Here is a 19,092-nt window from a genome sequence, read left to right on the forward strand (position 1 = left end):
ATAATGGCAGAGGCAAAATATCAGAGGTAAAGATCATGACATTGGAAAAGATAGAGCCTTTCCAGTTAAAGATAAATTCCAGTTTTGGTAACGATCTCAAAATGACTTTTTACAGAATCTAATATAATGACCACCCTAGTGTCTGTTTGTATGAATGAAAAATATGTGTCATAGGATTCTGGGAGAAATTGTGTAATTGCTGAGAAATAAGCAAAATAAGCGCGGATTCGGTCACTTCCGTCGGGTCTTTATTCCAGCAATAATAATACACTGTCCCACGTGTGCCTATCTGTGTTGGTAATCTTCAGTGTGAACGTTTTTCAGTGTTCAAAAGTTAAGTTTATGTAACTGTACCAGATCTAGATTCTCGATGATATACTGACAATTAAGCCTGGTTTTTACAGACTTTCTCATGAAATCAGTGTTTACTGCAACTACTGACATTTCTCTTTAACATCAGTTATTGACCTTGAATGGACTCCTATGCATGGGCAAAATGAGTATAATGAACTGATGAGATATTATTTGGATTTTCAAAATCATTTTAGGTCTATACTTTATCGTTGATATGATTAAACTCAAGCATTTTCATGCCAAAATGATTTCAATTAGTGAGTGATGAAAGGATTTATCTTGGCCAGTTCGTATTGTAGAACAGCACTTCATCACATACATACCTTTCGAGTCGTAATGTAAACACTAATGTGCGCTAGGTACATCAACACACCGAAATAGACAAGTTCGGGATTTCTTTGAACCACTTGCATTACTTGGATAACAGAAAATAACAAAACGTTCTGTAATAAAACTGATTTTTCATATTTCAACATTATAATGGATCCGAATAGATATTGATATGATTCGTATATAGTTTAATGTAAATGATATAATGATAGCAAAAGTGTTCATTTTTCAGAGTAATACCTCATTGCAGCTAGTCCAAGTGGATATCAGGTTCCTTAACTAGTTTCACTTTCCATGGCAACGGTTACCACACGAATATTGAAATGTGTAGCGAATCAGGGATTTAAATTTATAGGTGTTTCTTAGTTGCCATTCTATCGACCTTTTTTGAAGGGGAAATTTACCCTGACAAATGGTTTATTGTGAAAATAGCAGAAAAATATATTGGTGAAGGTTTGCGGAAAACCCATGAAAGATTAAGAAAGTTATTAGAAGTTTGAGTTTTTGAATGTGTAATATCTTGCAATAAATAAAGATAGGATGTAACCTGTTACTGGTAATTTGAACGTATTTCACATACTAGTAAGATTTTATCGGGAACCGCTCAACCGTTGTATATTTCTTTTTGGTCTCGAGATCGAGGTGGCCGTCAGCTTTTATAAGTACTCACGTGCCATCAGTTGGTTTAGGTTCTCAATTGGATCTTATTGGTTTGTGTGTTTAATCACAAGGGTCGCTGGCAAATGCCTGATTATTTTTGTTTATGTGTGTGCTGTCATTTATGCAATTCCCGCCGTCTCCAGATTTTCCTTTCTATATTTTCGTCTATTGTGTTTCTGTAGTCGTTCACTTCTTTCTGTGTACTGTGTTCGTTCACGCGTCTCCGTGTTCTGTGTTTGTTATGTAACTGTTCTGCACATCCTTACTATAATTTGGCTAATCTTGTGTGTCCTTCCGTTTGTTTGAAGCAGCTTTTCTCCGTGGTTATCCACTCAATCGAGCTGGAGTTTTTTTCTAAACATGGTTAAATTGTTCACAGATTGTCATGAGGGGGGGTTGTTTGTGGTATTTTGGTCGCATTATTCAAAGTTTTTTTTACAATTCGTAACTTTTTGGCATTCCTTTTCGCAGCCCTGAGTATAGCTTCGAAGTTCCCAGTCCCTTTTACCTCTCTCGGGTCAGCGAAATACAAAGCGCTGAGGAAACCGCGACACGCGTCACTACTTGTACTCGATGCAGCAGCAGTAATCGCAAACGCGTAACACAACTCACAAGCGATGTGTATTTCTTGCGACGGTACATGTTGCAACTGAACTTCATCACAAAGGTTTTATCTCCCAATTTCTTTCAAGTTGGCATACAAACAATATTCTCACTTCACTGTCACCTGCTTGCTGATCAGGTGAGAATAAAGTGAGAATATTATTTGTAGGCCTAGAATCTATGTCAACATCAGTGAAATCGGGAGATAAAACCTTCATGATGAATCTTTGAGAAGGTTACCTTTTCTTGATAATTAGGTCAATCCAACGACCTACCTACCCAGTTTCATTAAAACATCCTTTATATTTAATCCTGTATTTTAACAGATTCAGCTACCAGTACCTGCCACTCAATGCTCCAAGGCCAAGCTGTGCCAGTGCTCTGTTGCACACAGTTCAGTGCATGGTTAGTATTTTGACGTAAGACATAATATTTATATTGAATGATTGATGCCGCAGTAAATCTAAATTCCAACATGTGATGAAGTTGTTTGGTTGAGTCTGATAGTCAACTCAGTGCTAAGTTCCAAAACCCAAAATCAAAAATTTCTTAATAGATTTGCTATTAACCCTTTTATTTAAGGTCAAATTTGACCAGATTTTCTTCGGAACATTGGTCACACTGGCATTTTCTTTCTTTGCTACACACATTAAACAAAATTGATGTCTCTAAAATTCATTTACAAATATAAATGAACTATATTTAGTATTATGTTCGCCAATTCATATGTTAAACTTTATTTCTGTGTGATTAACAAAATACTAATGTAGTGTGATCGTAATAAACAAGCATTGGTAAAATGATTTTACAGACATGTGTTGCCAATCTAATGATTTCAGTGCTTAATTTCCTTCTTTTAATTCCTGATGCTAAATGCCAAGTGATATTGAGCTTACTGTGTGCAGATATTTTAGCTCCTTCTGCTGATGCATCCAATATATATTTTTTTTAAGGCTCTGAATCGTAAGTTATTGAGTCAGAGCACAAAATGTGGGCAGTTGTCACAAAGAGGTTAACCCTATTCTGACTTGGCTTTTTGAAAACAAGTGTTGACTGGGGGTTTGCTGGGGGGGGGGGGTGAGGGTCTACATCTAATGTTTCTGCCCAGTTTCATTAACACATCCTTTGTATTTAATCCTATATTTTAAGAGATTGGGCTACCTGCTACTCAACAGTCCAAAATCAAACTGTGCCAGTGCTCTGTTGTACACAGTTCAGTGCATGGTTAGTATTTTGACGTAAAATGTAATATTTATATTGAATGATTGATGCCGCAGTAAATCTAAATTCCAACATAATATTATGATGAAGTTGTTTCGTTGAGTCAGATAATCAACTCAGTGCTAAGTTCCAAAACCCAAAATTAAAATTGGCTTAAATAGATTTGCTATTAACCCTTTTATTTAAAGGCAAATTTCATTCTTCTGCAAATTGGCAACACTGGCATTTTTTCTTTTTTTGCTACACATATTTTGTTTGACATGTATTCTACAAAACTCTGTTGTACATATGTATTTAAAACCTCTAAAAAAACATTTAAAAAGCCCATGTAAGCCATACAAATCTTATCTTTTTATCACAATTAACATCTAAAACCTTTTCTCTCTCTCTCTCGCTCTTTTGTATTCTTTAATTTCTCTATCTCTCTCTGATTTTTCCACTGTCTCTCTCATTCATTTTTCCCACTGTCTGTCTATCTCTCTCTCATTCATTTTCCCCGTGTGGGTCTCTTTCATTTTCCCCTGTGTCTCTCATTTTTCCCATTCTCTGTCTCTCATTTTCCTCACTGTCTGTCTGACTCATTTTTCCCACCACTGTTTCTGTCTCACTCATTTTATCACCCCCCTTTCTCTCACTATCACTTCTTTTCGACATCCTGCCATACTTATATATGATTGAGCAACCTTTAATTTAAAAAGTACAAACAACCGCAGTCTAATGTACATTGTAAGGTACATGTGCAATGTACTTACATATTTATTTCTGACCCAATACATGTAATCATAACATTTCTATATCACAATAATTGCCTCTTGACTGCTTACTGAATACACCGTGTTCTAATACATTTTTCCATTTTATAGTTAGATTTGGATTTCACTCTGTAATGATTATTGAAGTTCTTCCTCCAGTTCAACCCAAGATGCTTAACTTTTATTTTTATTTTTATTTTATTTTATTTATTCATTTTCCAACACATGGGCTGGATAGCCCTCTTCAGCCTAACGGCTGTTCTTCTGAGGGGTCCAGATATTAAAAACATACAAAGTAGATAGATTACAAATGAAAAAAATACTTTACATACGTGAAAAATACATTGTAGCAAACAATAAAATTCAAAAACACATAACAAAAATCATCAAATTATTACCATTAAAAAAAAAAAAAAAAAAAAAAAAAAAAATTGGGAAAGGGGGGGGGGGGGCATGCAAACTGGGAAGTTAATCCTTGAGGTCATTCAGTACGTTTGATAGACCTAGAGTGTTTATTTTCCGTCTAAATGCATTTAATGGGGTTTCGAATGGAATGTGTTTTGCAAGGTAATTCCACACCTTTGCACCTCGGAAAAGGAAACGTCTTTTTCCGAATTCGGTTTTGGGCAAATTTAATGTTAACTGCATATTACCGGATCTGGAATTATAATTGGATTTACGGTAAACAAATATCTCTTTTAAATAATGGGGACCTAAATCATGTAACAATTTATACATTACTATTGCCAGCTGTTTAGTTCGGCGAATTTCTAAGTCGTCAATGTTTAAAGTTGAAAAAATAGATTTAGTTGGAAATAAATAGTGAACTTGTAGAACGGTTCTTAGAGCCCTATTTTGTAAGGTTTGTAATCTTTTACAATTAGTCTTTGAGGTATTTCCCCATACAGAGGCACAATAGTCAAAATATGATTGAATGACCGATTTATAAAATACCATTGCAATTGCTTTACTGATGTAAGGTCTTATCCTCTTAAGAAGATATAAACTTTTTACAGCTTTTGCCTTAACATGCTCTATTTGCTTATTCCAACTAAGATTCTCATCGATGAATACACCGAGGTATTTGCAAACACTTACTTTCTTAATAACCTTTCCATCAACTTTAATGGTAGGATTTTCGATTTCTTGATTCCACTTGCAAAGTCTCTGTTTACTGCCAATTACAATAGTTTCAGATTTATTAATATTAAGTGCTAGTTTGTTGCGTTTTAACCACAACGAGATGATATTCAAATCTTTATTGATTTTTTCATAAACTTGATAAGGGTTAGTACCTGTGTGAAATAAGCAGGTATCATCGGCGTAAAGAGCCAACTGAGTATTTTTCAGTAAGTTAGGTAAATCATTTGTGTACAAACAGAAGAGAATCGGGCCTAATAATGTACCCTGGGGTACACCGCAGGTTACATTTCTAAGGCTGGAAGATACACCATTGACTTGAGTATATTGTTGTCTTTCGACATGTAAATAATTTTCAAACCATTTCAGGGCTATTCTATCAAAGCCATACATTTCCAATTTTTTAAACAAAATAGAGTGATCTACACTGTCGAATGCCTTTTTTAGGTCAATCATCACAACTCCTACGATTTCTCCCTTATCAATAGCAGACATCCATTTATCAGTAACATTCAAAAGGGCACTCTGTGTAGAATACCTCGGTCTAAAGCCAGACTGGCATTGTGAAAGGATATCATTTTCTTCAAGATATTTGTATACCTGATTATAAACAATTTTCTCCATGACCTTAGCCAATACCGATATCACTGAGATTGGTCTGTAATTGCTTAAAGAATTTTTATCTCCATCTTTAAATATTGGAGTTACTCGAGCAAGCTTCCACTGTTTTGGAACATAACTAACATTCAATGACAGATTAATAACATATGTCAATGGAGCTGCAATGATATGGGCAATACAAGGAATAAATCTAGCTGGTATTGTATCGGGTCCAGTTGCCTTGTCACCCGATAGCGATTTCAAAATTTTCATTACATTGGGTACAGTAACACTTTCGAAGGCAAACTTAGATCCAACTATATTGAACTCAGAGAGCGCACAAGAGTCTACGTTTGGAATTTCACTCTGAATATTAGCACCGATATCGATGAAGAAGTCATTAAAAGTATCTGCAAGGTCTTTTCCTTCAATGTATTCGTTGTTAACATAAATACGTGAAATTGGCGATTTTCTATTTTTGTTAGAGGTCAGATATTTCAAGGAGTTCCAGATTTCCTTGGAATTATTTCTATTTGATTCAATATTTTTGGTCAAAAGATCGCGTTTAGCTTTCCGAATAAGTGCGGTTATATTATTTCGCACTTTTCTATAAGTATTCCAATCTGTTTCAGTGTTTGTTTTTTTCGCTTTGACTTTTAAGCGATTTCGTATACGTATCCGATTAATAATATCTTTAGTCATCCAAGGAGATATACTTTGTTTGATCCTCTTCTTTCGAATCGGTGCATGTTTATCAATGACATCCAATAATATTGAAGTGAAGTTATCGTAAGCTTCTTGTGGGTTTTTAGTTTGATAAACAGACTCCCAAGTTACTCTGTCCATATCAAGTTCAAATGCTTCCTTCGAAAAGTTCTTACAATTTCGGTGTATTTTGTATCTGTGTGATTCTTGGGGATCGTGGGATTGTTTCCCAAGAACGCAAAATATCATGTAATGGTCAGATAAAGAAATCTCGATAACTCCACTTAAAGAGCATTTATTAACATTGTTAGTAAAAATAAGGTCAACAGTAGTAGAAGAGGTTGGCGTTACTCTTGTAAATTCAGTAATTAACTGTTTGCAATTAAATGACTCCATTATGTCTAATAATTTAACAGTATGCCATAAAGGACTTCTGCTGCTTATATCACAGTTCAAATCGCCAAGAATTATAAAATCGACATTCAGATTATCTAGTCTATTAATGACTGATTCATAGTCATTGAAAACGTCGATACTAGCTTTCGGTGGACGATACCAGTTTACAACGAAAGATGACCTTTGTTTACATTGCTTAATTTCTAATATTACCATTTCTAGCTTGTCACTCATTATCAAATCACTTCTATTTATAAATGGAATATTACATTTTACATAGGTTACAAGCCCTCCTCCAAATCGATTCCTGTCACGTCTCACAAGAGAGTATCCCTGGATGAAAATTTCCGAGTCATCAATATAAGAACAAAGATGGGTCTCACTGAGTGTTAAAATGTCTAGATCAGTTTCACGTATAATTTGTTTGATTTCGTCTAAATATTTCAAAAGTGATACACAATTAAGATGAGCAATCTTTAGCCCGTTTTGGGTTTTAAGTTTGTTCTTTGATTTCTCAACTGAGTCTTGGTTCAAATTGTTTACATTTACTCTGTCATTTTCTATTGATTTCGTACTTTCACAAATTGTTGAATAGTCGAGTGAGGGCATTTCTCCAAAGATACACTTGTTGCACAACCAATCGTTCGAAGATCTAAAGAATTCAAAAGACATTTCGGAACATGAAAGGTGTGACCATAAGTCGCATCCGACACACCTCAGTGCATTTTGATTATTCCGTACGGCCTTGCTACATACACAACATGGGTATTTTACTGGCATGCTGGGTGGGGGGTTTGTGAGGGGAGGGGCTCCAAGGAGTTAGGATGTCACACAAAAAAAAATTTACATAAAACAGAGTCATAATAAAAGTTAAAATATGATGAAATGCGATGCGGTTAAAAAGACAAGGTTCGCGATTTATTGTCACATGTTAAGGATCATAGGGATGTCAAGTCAGAGATGTTGCGAATTACTTTGTTTATTGACTTGTCATTTTCTGATTTCACCTTAGCAATAATTCTTCCATCGCTGCTCCATGCTGCTTCTACTTTCTGATGCTTAGAAGTTGAGCCAAGAAGTTCGCGATTCCTCTTCGTTAAGTCCTCTTGTATAACAATACCCGAGCCTTTCAGACGGCGTCGATTAGTGATTACTTGATTGCGCGTTTTGTATGAAAGGAACTTGACGATAATTGGGCGCGGCCACTGTTTCACTTGACTACCTCTCTTATCATGCTTGTTTGATGAAGATCCTCTCTTTGGGTTACCGACCCTATGTGAGCGGTCAATAGCTTGCGTTGACATGGAAACACCAAGCCGACGATTAACGATGTCACATATCAACTCGTCGGTGCATTCCTTTGGGGCTTCGGGAATACCGAAAAATTGGAGACTATTTCTCCTCGAGTATTGTTCGAGCATATCCGAAGAAAAACGAAGATTGTCGATTGTATTCTGTTGCTTCTCGACGACATTCCTTAGGCGCGATATCTCTTTACCTTGCGACTGATTTTCAAGTTCCAAATCCACAATTTTCCCCTGATGTTCATCAAGGCGGTCAAGTAATTTTGTAATTTCCTTCTTGACTGCATCTTGAATAGTTATTTCAATTGATCCAATAAATTGCTTGTTTTCCTTCTGGAATCGAGCAAACATCTCATCCATTAAATCCTTTGTGTTAGATTCCATCGCCATTTTCTGCGATATCTTGATATTATGATTTACGTTTCAGGTACTTGTTCTAGCGATCGATTGTTTCCCTTCAATGGCGAGTGTATAGTTTTTCATTAAATGATCTGTCATACAATATGAAATAACTTATAAATGATTAGCTAGAAATGTTATTGTCAATCGAAAGTTTTCAATTGAACCTCCTATCTATATTGAAAGAGAAGTCTGCTATGAATCAGTTGTCTAAATATATTTCATCAATAAACTGCTTGGTTTTCAGTGTGAATAGGCAGTCTAGCTGTACATACAAGAATGTCACCCCCTCCCCCCACACACTTTGATAAAGAAAAATGACTCCTACTCCCTGTGCTGCCACGGGTAATTGCTGCTAGTTCTTTATAGTTTATGATATTTTAGATTTACACGTGCTCGTTCTCTGTTGCATTCATTGCATTCTTTTTTTACACATCCTTTTTTCGTACGTTGTTTTGTTTTTAAGTGTGTTTTTTTTGCATCTTATTAGTTTTTCTACATCATTCTTTTCTCTTATTCCTTTTCATTCTAAGACCACTCCCCCTGTTCATGCTTTCCCCCTTTCTCCCTCCCCCTCTCTCTCCCTCCTAATTGTCTGTGACTTGTTAAGTGTTGCGATCATCATCTTGTTGTCAATTTCTTGTGTGCCTGTCATTCACCACCGCTGTTTCTGTTACCGCTGCATATTTCTTTCCCCTGTCTTCACCTTTCACTACTCCTCTATCAACGAGAGCACGAACAATGTCTCATTTGATTTTAATACTGGCAATTATTCTTTTCTACAGGTTTTAATTCCTAGCTCTTAATGGCCAGAGTGGACAACAATTTCGCTTTTAACACTCTAACAGATGACGAACTATTTGATTTGTTTAGATCTCCCCCCACTAACGTAACCCTCACAAGTTCTTCAGGTACATATGAAAATTTCATTGCTGATGCCATTAGTTCATCGGCTGAAGAGCTGCAATTTGACTTTGATCACAATGACCCGGCACATACTTCCCTTTGTAAATACATAACTGTTTCCCAATCTAATGATATTGTTAAGAATTTTTTACTCCAATACATTCTCCCTACTTCATTTGAATATAAGGAGCTTGAGCAAGCACTTCGATGAGTTACAATTGCTATTGAATAGCCCATCACCCAAACCTTTGTCTGTTATGGGTCCTACAGAGACGTGGCTATCGCAGGACACCAACGTTCCATTTTCCTTAAATAACTATAACTTCATTAACAAAAACAGACAGGGCAGGACAGGTGGAGGCGTTGCTCTATACATTCATAATAGTTTTCGTTACTCTGTCCACGAAAATATTTCAATTGTCAATGACTTTATTGAATCTCTTTTTATAGAAATTGAAGTCACCGGCGCCAGGAATATCATTGCAGGTGTCGTTTATCGACCTCCCAATTCTAATGCTAATGAATTTATTTCACATTTGTCGGAATTGTTGCGATGCCCTATTTTTACCAATAAAGACTGTTTTATCATGGGAGATTTCAATATAAATATACTAAAAACTACAAACAATAATATTGCGAACGAACTCGTTGAAACTTTTTTAGCGGCCTCATTCCTACCACTTGTCTCCAAACCAACTCGTGTCGCAAATTTATCTGCTACACTCATTGACAATATTTTCTCTAATACCACCCCCCATCCTGATTCATTTATAATCTTGTCCGATATATCTGATCATTATCCAATCATGACATCTTACAAAATATCACAATCAAACATTCGGCAAGGTGTCGGTTCCTTCAGGCGTATTATTAATACAAATAATTTTAAGTGCTAGTCTTGAAAATATCGACTGGTCCTGTGTTTATGATATAGAAGACATCAACTCTTGTTATGATAAATTCTGTGATTTGCTTTCAGGCCAACTTGACATTCACCTTCCAAAACAGAGTAACAATAAGATGAATTACAAAAAGGCCCCTAGATTACCATGGATATCAAAATCCATACTTCGGTCAATATATCCGAAAAATAACCTGTATTATAAATATAAATCAAAAGGAACGCAAAAAACAGAGCAAAATACACATCCTATAAAAACACTTTTAACTAAAATTATTCGTATTGAAAAGGAAAAATACTTTGAAAATAAGCTACAATTACATAAACATAATATGCGAAACACCTGGAAAATTCTCAAGCAAGCTATGAATGTCTCAGAAAATAAAGACATTATAACAGAAATTAGATCTAACGATGAGATCATTCAACAGCCTGTTACCATTGCTAATATATTTAATGACCATTTTTCATCGATCGGAAATAACCTCGCTAAGAATATAGCGCCCTCAAACAAACATTTTGCCGAATTTCTTGCCCCACCCAATCCGAACTCAATATTTTTATGCCCTACTTCCCCTCATGAAATTACTGATATTGTCTCAAACCTCGATAATAAAAGAAGTTCTGGCTATGATGACATCAATAATCTAATACTTAAAACTATCATTCCATATATTGCAGAACCACTTGCTTACATCTTCAATATGTCTTTAATTCATGGACAAGTCCCCAATTCCATGAAAATTGCTAAAGTTATTCCAATTTTTAAGAAAGGCGATAAATCTAACATTAACAATTATCGGCCAATATCCCTCTTACCGTGTTTTGGTAAAATTTTGGAAAAAAATAATATATAACAGAACAATCAAATTTTGTTGTGATAATAACATTTTCTCTAATTTCCAATTTGGTTTTAGAGAAAAGCATAGTACAGTTCATGCATTATTATCTTTTGTTGAAAAAGTTACTCATGCAGTCGATCAGTCTTCCCATATGGTTGGTATTTTCCTGGACTTCTCCAAGGCCTTCGATACAATAAACCACGACATTCTACTTCATAAACTTTCGCATTATGGTATTCGTGGGAAGGCCTTGGATTGGTTCAGGAACTACCTTTCCAACAGAAAACAATTTATTTCAATGATCAACCCTCAAATATGTGCAATATTTGCTGTGGTGTGCCGCAAGGAAGTATCCTGGGACCACTCCTCTTTATTTCGTATATAAATGACTTTAGCATTATTATTTTTGCGGATGACACAAATTTATTTTTTTTCCCACACGAATCCGCTTACCCTTGCTGAAATAATAAATTATGAATTAATTTTTAATTAAGTTTTGAGTTGGATTAGAGCTAACAAATTATCAATCAATCTTAAAAACACCAAATACATGGTATTCAGTAATACTATAGATTCGTTGCCTCTTGATATATGTATTGAAGATATTCAGCTGGAAAGTGTCTCGTCAATCAAATTCCTGGGTGTCCATGTAGATAACAAACTCTCCTGGAAATGTCACATCGACCATATCGTCGGCCTTATGCCAAAAGGGCCTTAACTGCTTTTGGCCATTCCGAGATAATGGCGTTTATAAAGGTTTTGGCCTCTCTAATAATCAAAAGTTTGTGGTCGTTTTTTTGCTTTTGAAGCCAATTTCGATAAACGTGTTAAGTTATAAGTTTTACATGAAATGTGTTAGATTTATTATAAAATATTCAGAACCCCTAAAATCGGGTTAAGGCCCTTTTGGCATAAGGCCGACGATATTTGCAAAACCATCTCTCGTAACATAGGCATCATAAATAGGTTAAAGACATTTATTCCTGTTACCTCAGAGAATAATGACGGCGATATGGCCATTCTACAGGTTCACTCAAGCGTGACACGCGCACAAAAGTATATGACGTAATATCATTAGCATAACAATGAAGAGTTTAATAGGGGGAAATTAGCATAACAATGGAAGAGTAGTCTGGAAAGATAGCCATTGAATAGGGATGTTTACCCTAACAATGGTGAATACGAAGAGATAGGATGGCCATTGAATAGGGGATCATTAAATAACAATGAGCGTAGTGACGTAGTAATGTTACTTATCGGTTGGAAGGCCGAGACGCGCATTCTCCTTGGCAACGAATCAACAACCATAAAGTTGAATGGAAGGATTAAAAGAGTGTTATTGTTAAAGTAGATTTTTATTAACATTGTCATAATATTCGAAACCTAGTTTTCCATGTCCATATATTACAGTGAAACATATTTACAATGAAGATTAGGTTAGTGATGCAATATTATACATATGTACAAGTCATATTCTATAGAAAATTAATCGACTTCATCTATAGGTATTTTTTTGATCCAGCATGGATGTTCGTAGAAGGATGCTGGAATATTCGTGCTTGCAATGTGATTGAGATAGACATCGATGAATAATTTATTATTACAAAATCGTTGAAGAATTCGTCTTTTCCACCCCTTAGACCAATCTTCTTTCAACTCGTGAAGCATGCCGTGCCTGTGTAAGAGTTCGAATTTCTCTTGGTCTGACATAGTTTCGTAGTGATTGGAGATGATACACCCTGGTCTCGCTACGCAACGATTTTCCATCGACGCCATCCCTGGAACACAATCCTTCTCAATAAACCTGTCCAGCATGTCTTTGTGATCTCCCCAAATTACTTCCTTTGCAACTCCTTGATTTTCCATCGTTTCCATCGATTTTCCTCTTAATTTTGGATCTTCCCCCATATGTTGAAACGCTTCTCCCTCTGTCATCATGTTCTCTAATATACTCGCGATAAAGAAAGGATAATAAATCCAGCTATTGTCAGGCGTGGATCCAGGAGAGGGCCGAGCCGGCCCCGGCCCCCTATATTTTGATAACCTGCAGAAAAAAGTGTACACTTTATCTTGATAGAAACTACGAAAAACAGAAAGAAAGGTAAGAAAGAGGTATTTTACCCATGATGGGTAATTTAGAGCCTCGTAACGACCGGACCGACCCCGAAGGATACCCCAAGAAAGGTGAGGGGAAGAATTGGAAAATAGACTTTATATAAAATGTCTCGCTCGCGCTTCGCGCTCGCACTGCCTGTGTAATGAATCCCATTCAAAAGGGTTAAATGACACTAATATATAACCAATATATATATACAATATATCCAGTTCTGATATCAATTTGCACACAATTTTTTAGCTCGCACATCAAGCTTTCATTATTTTGTTTGATTTACACAAATTGTTAATGTGTATCAAAATGTTCAGCTCGCGCTGCGCGCTCGCATTGTTTGATTTGTGAGAAACCTATGCTCTTTGGAAATTCTTACCAAAATTTGTCAAAATGCTCCTTTATCATGTCAGTATATCAAAAAATTAAGCTCATGCTTCGTGCTCGCATTTAATTGTTTGAGACACAGAGCTTGTTTATTTAAATAAAAACGCGCTTACACTGTTCATTTTTTTCAGGTCGGAATATCAGAAATTTTGAACTCGCGCTTCGCACTCTCATTATTTAATTGGTAATACTTGTATCCTCTTCATTAATCACTAAAACAGTCCTAATAGAGTCACTTTTCACGTTACTATATGATAAAATTTCGGCTCGCGCTTCGCGCTCTTTAGTCGGATACTTATCTTTGTTCATGATTATAAATACTGCTCTGAATCTTCAGTTCTAAGGACATAAAATATCAAAGACTTTTAGCTCGCGCTTCGCGCTCGCATTATATATTAAGACCACATGAGATACCTTATATTGTTTATAGTAATAAATACTAACATATACTTAAAACTTCAGTCTTTAATTAGGACTACCCCCTGAAAAACCAACAAAAAAAGCCAGATTGTAGCGGCCAATCAAAAAAATGTTGATCAAAATATTTTTCGGCCCCCCTATTGGCGAAAGCTGGATCCGCCCCTGATTGTAAAACGCTTTATGTGAAAAATATCCTCGTAGATCAAGGATATCTTCGAGGCGAGGTTGCCTCGAATTCATGGAAACTAAATGCTACCCTCTGAAGATCGAGCCATTTTATCTGTATTAAATTTATCGAAAATGAATGTAAAAAAAAACTAACACAGATTGATATATATTTCCCTCTTCGCTTCAATCGGTTACTTTGCTAAATGGTAGAAAGTGAACTATACATATAAACCTAGTTGGTCGAATAAAACTTTTGATTTTTCAATCTATTTCAATCGGTATTTTGTTAAATGAAAGCAAAGAATACAAGAACTATTCACTGCATCTTCTTTTCTATCTATATTATAATAGATGAAAGAATTCGACCTATTCAAAATGTCATGGTCGAAAACAACCTTTGATTTTCTAACAAAGCGAGAAATGCAAGAACTAATCTTTGTATCTTCGCTCCAATCGGTTATTTTGCTAAATGGTAGAAAGCAAACTACTTAGCGATGTCTTGGTCGAAAAAGCTTTTGATTTTTCGAACAAAGCGAAGAATGTAAGAAACTAATCTTTGCGTCTCCGCTCCAATCGGTTACTTCATGCTTCCATAGTTTTCATTATGCTTAGAACTATTTTTGCTCAAAGTACTTTCATTTTTACAGCCCCTAAATTTTGGAACTCTCTCCACAATGATATTCAACAGGCCCCCTCCATTAACTCCTTTAAGAGAAAATTAAAAGTATTTTTGTTAGTATCCTACAAACGAAGTTGTTTTGTTTGTAGGTCCTGATTATCTTGTATCCATCTTGTATTTAACACTAAATTTTCCTTTATCACCCGGGTATCAATCCCAAATCTGTATTTTCATGCTAGCGCTCTCGTTGATCCATGTTTAAACCTTGTTCCCCCCTCTCCCTCTATCGGTCAGCCTCATTCTTTTTTCTTCTCTCTCTCCTCCATCCTCTAAAATGTAACTATATTTTTTCTTTGTTCGCGTGTCTGTATGTGTGTGTGTCTTTGATAATACATGTCCCGAATTTCTGTCACCTTATTTCCATTTTTTGCTATCATTTCCTTTCTTACTCTAAAATAGTTTTTCCTATCATATTTATCACATTTTACTTTCCCATTTTATGATATTGTATATTCGTTCAGCCGAATGAATTTCCATATTTACCCAATTTGTATTGCTTTGTCTTGTCTTAATTGCTTTATATATATTATTTATTCAACTAGCTATAGGGGATCCACGCTCTACAAGCAATGTTTTTTTAGTGGATCCCCTCATTTTCATATACGCTTTTTTTATACAAGCGTTTGTTATATAATAATGCTAAGTTAAAAATTATTTTGTATTCGTACTTTGATTTGTATTTGTATTCGATTTATATTTGTTTTGGAAATAAAATAAACTTCTTGAATTGAAAAAAAATCTTGAATTGAATTGATCTGCGACGTCATATACTAGTAACTACCCCGTTTTATGCACCAAAATGACTACTTTTCAATTTTTTAAATCAGTGGTTCATAATTGCTAATAGAAAAATCTTTCAGGAGCGGATGTGAAATTATTTGTATCTTAATATACTTAAGGTAGGCCTACAATTAAAACAATTTTCATTTTCTTTAAGAAATGACATTTCATTGATATTTTTTATTACACCATATATGGGGAAAACTGTTCGCAAATGACGTCCCCATTAACGTAAAATTTTGGGAGCTTTTTAAATCTTTGATGGATTCCCTAAAACCCTCACCAATATCATTTTGATAAACTTTATTTCAGTCTGATGAATTAAGTAAAATATTTGTGACTCAAAGTGTTCTTCAAATTTGAATATTAGGAGAGCGATTTGACATGAGAAGGTCGTGCATGTAAGTCCAGGAAAAAATAAGAAATACCAATTCAAGTGTTATCATTTTTCCCGGGGGGCCACTTACGTTGACGAGTGGATACCATGCGCGACCAAAAAAAACACGTAAAAAGGATGTCTTTTTCACGATAGGGCACGTTACGTACGTAACGTGATAAGGGTGTCAAAAACACAAAAATAATGAAAAAAGGGTATCTATTTCACTAGGAAAATTACGTGTTTAGGGTCGAAATTGTCGGGATGATAAAACAAAATTAAAATGTTTTATAAAGGATGTCCTTTTTGCCCCAACACTTCGTGTTTAGAGTCCGATTTGCGCGAGGTGTAGAAGGTGGGGTCGTACTAAACCAAATAATTGGGACCTTTCGCAATCATCACGGACGCTAGTATTAGGGTCCCCTAACACAAAAGTTAACGCTTAATCATACACTTGATTTTTAAGATTGATTGTGCATTACAGTCAATAGAATCAAACGTAGAAAACTGCTCTACGATCAATGCTAAGCTTTGTGTAACAGGGGGTTACAGGCCCTACAAATCTGCTTTTCGTGTGCAAAATCCCTTTCCGCGACACCCGTACCGCATACATGCATGTATATTACGACTGATGGCTGGAGATATTCAAATGCAGAACCTAAAATAGATTTATGACATGGAGAAGAAAGTGGTTTTTCAAACAAATCGAGAACATATTGAGTGAGAAAAAACTTACTGAATGAAGGCTTAAATATAGATCATCACAGTCCATCGAATCGATATTACATTTAATGTGGATTATTGGTGGATCACTGGCAATTGATTTCATGGATAAGATCAACCTCTCCAGCCGAACATTTCGCATGCGTTGATATGTACACATCATATGCGATACCTTTGAACTCGTTTCCTTTTGTTTCTTTGTTTCTTTTGTTTACTCCTTATACACAAACGATATGCCTCTCGCACACGATGTGAGGGGCATTATGTTTTACATTCCCCAGAAATGGGGATTAGATTCAAATTCCGGGGGGACCACTTCCATTGATGAGTGGATACCAGGCACGACCATGGGGTTTCGAAAAGTACCCTAAACATGCTAAACAAGGGAAGCAATTCTTTTCCAGATTATGAAAATGCATCTCTTAACAAGTATTTGGCTTGTGAAACCCTACAAGTATTGAATATATATCCCTTATTTCAGCATTTTAAACATCGTTTTGACACCCTTATAACGTTACATAGGCCTATATACGTAACGTACCTGCCCACTCTGTCCCTTTTTACGGGTGGTCGCTACTGGTATCCACTAATCAATGGAAGTGGGCCCCCCGGGCGGCCTCTCGAGCTCTAGGAGGACTCAAATGTGGCTTTGGAAAGTCGTCCTCAATCGGATAAATCGCTGTTACCATAGTAGCAACCAGAATTTTGCACACGAAACGCATATTGAATGTTTCCGTCGCAGATGCGAAACGAAAAAAAATCTCATGTCACACAATTTGCATTGCAGGACTGAGTTTTACGACCATGATGACGGGCCCAAAAAGTCCCTTCCAAAGTCAACGATCGTTGTAAATAAGCGTTCGCGTCCTCAAACGAAAGGTCGGGAATGTAAAGCCGACGACCGAAGGACCCGTAACAATAAAACATTCCTGTACTTTAGGGGTTCATTTCAGGGAATATTTGCCAAGAGTATTGTTTTGCTTCCAATACTTGTTAAGGGTAGGGTTTCACACGCCAATACTTGTTAAGGGGTGCATTTTCAGAATATGGAAATTACGTGTTTAGGGTGCTTTTCCAGACCCGATGGTCGCGCATGGTATCCACTCGTGAATGGAAGTGGCCCCCCCCCCCCCGGGTCATTTTTACCTCAGCCACTTTTACCTCTGCCAGTATTACCTCTGCCATTATTACCGCTGCTATTTATTCCTCTGCCATTTTTACCTTTGCCATTTTTACCTCTGCCATTTTTACCTTCGCCATTTTTACCTCTGCCATTTTTACCTTTGCCATTTTTACACTGGGCCATTACGGACGATACTTGAACTTGACGGAAAACAAGAAAATAGTTATGCAGTTTGGATTCCAAATCAATGGCGTACAATCATTAAAAATTCCTGTTCACACCATGATATGACGGGGAAATTTTGGGCTCTTGTCCACCCCCCCCCCCCGGCCACCAACCCGTGTTATGCCCCAAGAAAAATATCACTTTAAGTGTAGTTATGAGGACTTTGATATCAAGCCTAAGTTTGTGAGGCAGGATTCACGTTTGATCAGTTCCCAGTTTACCAAAGTTTTGAGAAAAAGTGGAATCTGTGCCCTTTTTCATATGAATTTACATGCGACTGTTGACACCCAAGAACAACTGAAAGAAAAGTAGTTTCCCTGAAATTACATGAAATAAAGAATTCAGGCAGAATCTTAGCCCAAAACCCCAACTAATTACATTTTCGATATGCACATTGTCACAGTATAGGCCGGCATGAATGCTCTTGACTTTGAACTTGCTTTTCGCTGGAACGCAATGTGATCGAAAGAAAATACTACCCTGTAGGCATGGTAGTTACCTTTAGCCAAAATTAACTGTACTCACATATTCAGCGAGGTAGTTCACGATTGTTTCAGCAACCTCCGTGGAATAATGTGGTCGATATTGGAGATAGTTGATAGCAACCTCTTTGTCTTCAAAGAAACGACTCATACTGGAAATGATACTGCGACAATACGGATAACACAATTACGATCACAATAATTACATTTGTGCCTACCATATATTGAGGAAGCATTGTCTTTCACAACACGGCGCCGAAAGTGACGAGAATAATATTTTGGCAATGATCTAGCTAGCGTCGCGTCACAAGGCGGCGCGATAACACATCATACAATGGCGCAATACAGTGCGTCCCACCAAAAAAAAAAAGAAACCGAGATTTAGCGATGACTTGTCATAACTTAATCATAAATACAATAGACAAATGGCCTATCATTGTAAAGCTTAGAGTCCCTTCCTTTCATCTGGTTTAACAAAGGAGATTTCATATTCACGCATGAGTGAGCAA

General features: G+C 36.2%; 1 protein-coding gene across 1 annotated transcript in view; it reads right to left on the bottom strand.

The window, feature by feature from the left end:
* Positions 1-18,871, bottom strand: part of LOC121419061 (putative methyltransferase DDB_G0268948) — a 35,392-nt gene extending 16,521 nt beyond the window's left edge. The window contains exon 1 of the mRNA XM_041613353.1: positions 18,627-18,871. Within this exon, the coding sequence (XP_041469287.1) occupies positions 18,627-18,734 (108 nt within the window). The 5' untranslated portion in view covers positions 18,735-18,871. The remainder of the gene's footprint in view (positions 1-18,626) is intronic.
* Positions 18,872-19,092: the final 221 nt, after the last annotated feature.

The sequence above is a fragment of the Lytechinus variegatus genome, chromosome 7 (assembly GCF_018143015.1).
Source record: "Lytechinus variegatus isolate NC3 chromosome 7, Lvar_3.0, whole genome shotgun sequence".
Lineage (NCBI taxonomy): Eukaryota > Metazoa > Echinodermata > Echinoidea > Temnopleuroida > Toxopneustidae > Lytechinus > Lytechinus variegatus.